Here is a 7,092-nt window from a genome sequence, read left to right on the forward strand (position 1 = left end):
GACTCTGAGCAAGACCCAATGATACTGCAGGAAGGAGTCCAAGCTGCATCGGAAACATTAGCCAAAAACAAGGCTCCGAAAATTGATGGAATACCAATTGAAATGTTCCAGGAAGCTGATGAAATGCTAAAAATACTTATTCCTTTATACTAAGAAATTGGGAAGACAGCTAGTTGACCACGTGACTGAAAAAGATCCATAATTGTAACCATCCCAAAGAAAGGCGAGCCAAAAGTATGTGTAAATTATAGAACAATGTCAATGATATCACAGGCAAGTAAAATTTTGCTGGAGATCACTTAACAACAGTCACCATAGCACGTTAACAGGGAGCCACAGAGGCTCAAGCTAGATTCAGAAGAGGATGTGAAATAAGGTATATTCATGCTGACAACAGATGGATTTGGGAAGAAAGCAGAGAAGGCAAGAGATATTCACTTGTGTTTCACTGATTGTGTGGAGGCATCTGTCTGTGTGAATCACAGCAGTTCACTAGGATGGCCTTAAGGAGAATGTGAATTCTAGAACAGTCCGTGCTCATGCAGAACCTGTGCATTAATCGAGAGGCAGTAGGGGAACAGGACAAGGGAATATGGCACAGTTTCAAAACAGGAAGTGTGTGCATCCGGGTTGCATCCTCTCACCATACTTATTCAATCTGTATGCTGAGCAGATCCTCAGAGAAGTTGGAGTATATAAAAAAGAGTGTGCTATCAGGATTGAAGTAAGGCTTATTAACAACCTTCCATATGCAGATGGCGCAGCCTTGCTTGCTGAAAGTGAGGGCTTGATGCACCAGCTGATGAAGATCAGGGATTGCAGTCTCCAGTATGGATTACAACTCAATGTATGGAAGACTAAAATCCTCATAAGTGGGCCAATAGATAACAACATGATAAATAGAGAAAAGGTTAAAATTATTTTCTCACTTGGATCCACAATCAATGTTCATGGAAGCAGCAGTGAGGAGTTCAAAGAAAGCATTTTATCAGATAAATCTGGTGCACAGTGCCCCTTTAGAGTTGACTGGCCAGCAGCCCTAGAGCACGCAGACTTCACTCTCTCGGACCTCTCTTGCTTCCTCCGCGGCCATGTCTGGCAAACCCGATATGGCCGAGATTCAGAAATTCGATAAGTTGAAATTGAAGAAGACAGAAACGCAAGAGAAAAATCCACTGCCTTCAAAAGAAACAATCGAACAGAAGCAAACAGGTAAATCGTAATGAGGCGCCGCCGCCAATATGCACGGTACATTCCACAAGCATTGCTTTCTTATTTTCCTTCTTTTAGCTGTTTAACTTTGTAAGATGCAAAGAGGTCGGATCAAGTTTAAATGACCCTGATGCCCCTTTTCACATTAAAAAAAAAAAAAACTACTGACAACAAAGGCAGCGCGCCTGCTGCTCCTGTGGGCCTGGCTGGCTGGCAGGGACGGAAAAGAACTTGCATGTTGGTGAAGGAAGGAGCTGGGTGGGGCGACAGTGAATAAATATCTAGAATAAAAGCAAAGCTGTTTGTCTGTCTGTCTGTTTGCTTGTTTGGTTTGTCTATTGTCTTTTCCAAAGCAGATCCTCAGGCCTTTCTTCGCACAGAGCCACTGGGTGGGTTTGATCCACCAACCCTTATGTTAGCCAATCAAAAGGGTCCTTACAAGCCACAGGAAACTAATACAGGGTTCATTCAATGAAAGATTTTCATTTCTTTTGGTCACATTAGTACAAAGATCTCAATCTTCAAAATTCAACCTTTCAAAAATTCTACTCTTCCCTCTCAACAGAAAAGGAATTACCTTTAGGGTAGGAGTAAATGAGTTTCTAGTGCAACAGATAACAAATAGATGCTATCTGCATTTTCATATTTATTTTTCTTCCTTGGAAAAGTACAAGATGTTCAGATTATCCCATAGACAGCATGAACCTATTTCTTCTCTTAACTGCCTCATTATTGGCAAATAAAAGGCCTATTATCACCCAATAATAAGCTTGGTTACATTTCTAGAGTTGTCTCAGTCAACAACTTATTGGGATAAATTTGAGATACTGAAACTAAAATCATCACCTGAATGTGGTCATTAAGAGCTAGAGTACCTTATATGCCAATATTCTTTCTGTTCTTATATATAAACACCATGTAAGCCTCTTCTTTGACCGGGACCCCAGTGACTTCCCTCCCCTTTCCAACTCAAGTTAATAGCCAAACCCCAAAGCTTATTTTCATTGTCAATCACCCCTTCCCAAGTTTGTCCCTCTTGAGGGAGAAAAAATGGCCCACATTTCCTCTCACAGAGAAAAATGGTTGCTATTGATTATGAGTTCTTTCCAATTTTTATCCCCAATTCCACCACACTAACTATAATCAACCTACTATATAGCTCAATTAAGAGCAATCTTTTGCTCAACTAGACTACAAAAATTAGATTACTTCTTTTTCTCTGCTCCCAATAAATTACCCCTCCTTCTCTATCTCTCCCCTACCTTCTCTCTCTCTCCCTCCTAAGTATTTTAACTGTTTTCTTTGAAACCTTCATCAATGTTTCAGTTCAATTCCTAGACCATTGCCTCTCAACCATTTTCTTTCTAACTTTAGCATCATTTTTTTCCAAATCCATTCTCCCTGTGGCAACCAGAGGAATTGTTCTAAACTGCAAATCATTTTATCATTTAAATTCCTCATTAACTTCCCAAGCCTAACTACAGCACTGTAGGCTCTCGTTCATCTATGCCAGGACATTTGGAAGAGAGCTACTTGCCAATCGAAAAGAAGAGATTCCTATGTATACTGATTCCAAAGAAAGGTGACCCAACAGAATATGCAACTTATAAAGCAATAGCATTCGGTATCCCATTTAAGTAAAATTTTCTGAATATTGTTCAACACAACTGTTGCATCAGAACATTGACAGGAAGTGCCGGACATTCAGGTCAGATTCAAAAGAACAAGTGCTGTTGCAGATGGATCTTGGAAGAATACCAGAAAGAATACCAGAAAGCAACTGTGTTTTTTTGATTATGTGAAGGTATTCAACTGTGCAGATCATAATGATCGCTCTGAAGAGAACGTGCTCATTGTGCTCACGTAGAACCTGTACACGGATCAAGAGGCAGTTGGCAAACAGAACACGGGACTGCTGCATGGTTTCAGATCAGGAATGGTGTGTGTCAGGGTTGTATCCTCTCACCATACGTATTCAGTCTTTAAGCTGAGCAAATAATCTGAGAAACTGGGCTGTATGAAGAAGAATGCAGCATCAGGATTAAAGGGAGGCTTATTAACAGCCTGCTATATGAAGATGATACAACCTTGCCGGCTGAAAGTAAGGAGGATTTGAAGCATTTGCTGATAAAGATCAAAGATTGCAGCCTTTGGTATGGATTACAACTCAATTTAAGAAAACAAAAATGCAAACAGTTGGAGTCATAAGTAACATCATGATCAACAGAGAAAAGATTTAATTTGTCAAGGATGTCGTCTTGCTTAGATCCACGATCACTGCTCATGCTTAGATCCACAATCAGTGCAGGCCACAGGGCAAGTGCTCTTGTAGTCAATGTCTCTAACTCCCAACAACTAACCTTCCCATGCTTGGGTCTGGTGAGAAGGTCAGGAAAGATACTGATAGGATTCATTTGTGAGTGATTGTGGACAGGATTCCCTGGAATACCATCCTGCTGTGTGTGAAATGAGCCCTCTGAGAAGCAGGACGTGGGATCTCATTACCAGCAGAGCCAGGCCTGGACTGCATCCTCTGGACCCAAGATCCCTGCGCAGTGAACCTGCTGGATCTAGAAGACAGCGATGGCACCAGAGGAGCACAGCAGAACCAGAAACCAGAGCATGGAACAGAGTGATGGACTTCCCACACCCTGAAGCAAGTAAGGCTGCATGCTTTTGGGAAAGAGACTGGTTTGTGGTATCAGGGGCCTTTGGGTACTTGATTGGGGACCCATGGAAATGAAGCTGAGTATCTTCAGGTTGAGGCTGACAGGGGAGTGGTATACCCCTTTGGACATTTATTAGCAGACCTGAAAGAACTATGTAATGTATTCTGTTTAAAAACACAGTATTGAACATTTCTTACTTGCATTACAAACATTTAGCTTCTTTAATTAACGCTTTCATCATGAATTTTGTCTGTGAGTTCTGTGTAGCCATTTCAATGGGCACTAGAATCCACAGAGGTAAAATACAGAACATTATTTAAGATGACACACAGAAATCAAATGACGCAATGCAGTGGGTAAATCTGCTGCACAAAACTTCAATACCAAAAGTATTGAAAAGCAAGAATGTTACATTGAGGATTGAGTTGTACCTAGAAAGCTAAAGTCTCGGAAACCCACGGGATCTGTTCTACCCTGTCCTATAGGGTCACTAAGAGTCAAAAATGACATGATGGCAGTGAGTTAGGTTTGGGCTGACCCCAAGCCCTGGTATTTTCAATAGCTTCATTTGCTTGTGAAAGTTGGACCTTAATTAAGGAAGACGGAGGAAGAATGAATGCATTTGGTGTTGGCGATGGTGAAAGGAACCGAAAGTGCCACATGAACTACTCAAAGAACAAACCAAATCTGTCTGGGTAGAAGGACAAGAGTACTTACTCCTTAGCAGCAAGGGTGGCGAGACTTTGTCCCACATCATTGGACGTGTTATCAGAAGACTGCGGTCCCTGGAGAAGCACATCATGCTTGGTAACCTAGAAGGACAGCAATAAAAGAAGAGGACCACCTGAAACAAAATGGATTGATGCAGTAACTGCAGCAATGGGCTCAAACATAACAAGGATTGTGAGGGTGGTGAGGGACTGATTGGCTCTATTAATTCCACCTGAAGCTTAATTCTCCTTTGCCTGATAACCTAATATAGTCACAGGCTTCAAGGATTTGAAAGCGGAAACTTTGAAAGACTCTTTTTCTATAATGCATAGGAAGCCTCTGTCCAGATCTTAAACCATCAATACCAATACGAGAGCATTATCAACCCATTGTTGTTGAGGCACTGCCAGCTCATGACTCCCCAGGTGTGGCAAAGCAGAGGTGTGCTCCATAGAGTTCTCATTGACCGCTTTTTCTCAAGTAGATCATGCAGTCTTCCTTCTAAGGTGCCTCTGGGTAGACTTGACCCTCCTAATTTTCCATTAGCCACCAAAGAGATTCACCATTGGCACCACCCAAGGACTCCAATGAAAGCATACTTTCTGTCACCAAGTTGAATCTTATATCGGGTTAACCCTAGATAGGGTTCTCAAGGCCATCAGTCTCTACAGGAGCAGATCACTGCTACTGACTCAATTCTGACTCTCAGTGAGCCTATCGGGCAGGGTGGCACTGCCCCTCTGAGCTTTTGAGACTGTAACATTTTACCAGAATAGAAAGGCTTATCTTTCTCTGTTGGAGAGAATGGTGGATTTGAACTGCTGACCTTGCAGTTAGTTACCCAATGCATAACAGTATTAGGCAGGGTTCTCTAGAGAAACAAAACCACGACAATTATGATTTTCTATATATATGATTTTATATATATATTATATATATATTATATAATATATATATATGGACAGACTTACACAGACAGAAGGAATATAACAGCTAAAAATAGTCCACACAGCAGTACAGAGGATTCAGTTCAACTCACCTCCATGGAACAGTTAATATACTGGCAGTCCTTCAACTCAAGTGGGCTGCCAGGTCCAAGGTCAAGGAAGCAGGCAGCAGAGTCCTCCCTGAGGCAAGGCAAGCAGAGTCTGCCTACAGGCAGCAAGCAGCAGGGCGGGTCACCAACTTGGGATATCGAACACAATCAAAGCAAGGCCACGGAATCCACCAGCCTCAAGCTCAGGTGATGCAATGTGCCAAAGCAGGTCTTAAAGGAGCCTCAAGCTCTAGTCACGTGATCCACAGATTGGCCTCAGGTAGTGTAGCTCACAGGTTGAGGCAGAAAACTAGCTACAGCCGCACCACACATGCTCCAGCACACTCTGATCACCAGAGAAAAAGAGAAAGGGGGATGGGCCTTGCAGAGCCACTTATCTCTTTGTCCTCTAATCAAAGTGTGACCTGATTAATCCCACATGTTCCTATTGACCAGGTTGGCAGAATGAACCTACCTATCACAATAACCCACTCTACCACTAGGGCTCCCCAGGAGCAGATAACCTTATCTTTCTCCCTTGGGAGGGCTAGTGAGTTTGAACTACCAACCTTGAGGTTAGCAGTGCGATGCTTACCCAACAGCACTGCCTATGCTCCTAAGGAAAGTATGCTATTGGGTGCCCTCACATCGGTTCCAATTCATCGTGACCATATGTGCAACAGAACTAAGTATTGTTTCTAAATGGCGTGTTTACTCTTGTGGCCATCCATGATACTTTTTTTTTAATTTGCCTTTATAAATACAAAATAAAAATGTTTTCTCAATAGCAGATTATAGATTGCATATTTCAGTTACACACACCTACACAGATAACAAGACCCCGGAGAATTCTTCCCTGTGTATGGTGCAAGTCCTTCGAAATGGGCCAGTTATGGGATGGGAGCCTACGTGCATCATATTTTTATATGCACAATATTTTGAATGATTTTAATTTATTAAATGAGATTTGAGTTTCTATGAATCTGGTAGGGGAAGGGCGTAGTCATTCCCAAGACACTAACAGGACTCTGTGACCCATTTGCTTTTGCATAACACTAGTTAATAATGACGATACCGTGAATCTTTCTAGCACTCAAAGAGCTTCATGAAATGTATTCTTTTATCTTTCAAAAAGATCCCTCTGAGGTTACCAGCTGCCTTGTTATTATTTGAGATTGAAATAAGAAAGAATTTCCCAACATCAGTGAAAGGCACAGGAAATTTGTAAATAGAGTGATCTGACTGAAAAAATAGTCACTCTGTTTGTTTTCATATGTGAGAATTGGGAATTTCAAAATGCTTTTGTGAAACTTTCTAAAGTTGACTGTTGTATGTTTAAAGTACAGATGGCTACTTGCAAATTCATTCACTCTTCCCACCGGGTACTTTTCTAGGTACAGGAATTCAGTAAAACTGAACTGAAGGCACAGCCTTAAGGAGCTCACTATTAGAAGAAGATAGTAA

General features: G+C 41.7%; 1 protein-coding gene across 1 annotated transcript; it reads left to right on the forward strand.

Moving 5' to 3' along the window:
- Positions 1-1,091: 1,091 nt before the first annotated feature.
- On the forward strand, positions 1,092-1,359 carry LOC142443465 (thymosin beta-4-like). The gene has a single exon (XM_075544821.1). The coding sequence runs from the start codon at positions 1,092-1,094 to the stop codon at positions 1,221-1,223; it is 132 nt and encodes a 43-aa protein (XP_075400936.1). The 3' UTR covers positions 1,224-1,359.
- The last annotated feature ends 5,733 nt before the right edge of the window (positions 1,360-7,092 follow it).

Source organism: Tenrec ecaudatus, chromosome 3 (genome assembly GCF_050624435.1).
Source record: "Tenrec ecaudatus isolate mTenEca1 chromosome 3, mTenEca1.hap1, whole genome shotgun sequence".
In the NCBI taxonomy this organism is placed as follows: domain Eukaryota; kingdom Metazoa; phylum Chordata; class Mammalia; order Afrosoricida; family Tenrecidae; genus Tenrec; species Tenrec ecaudatus.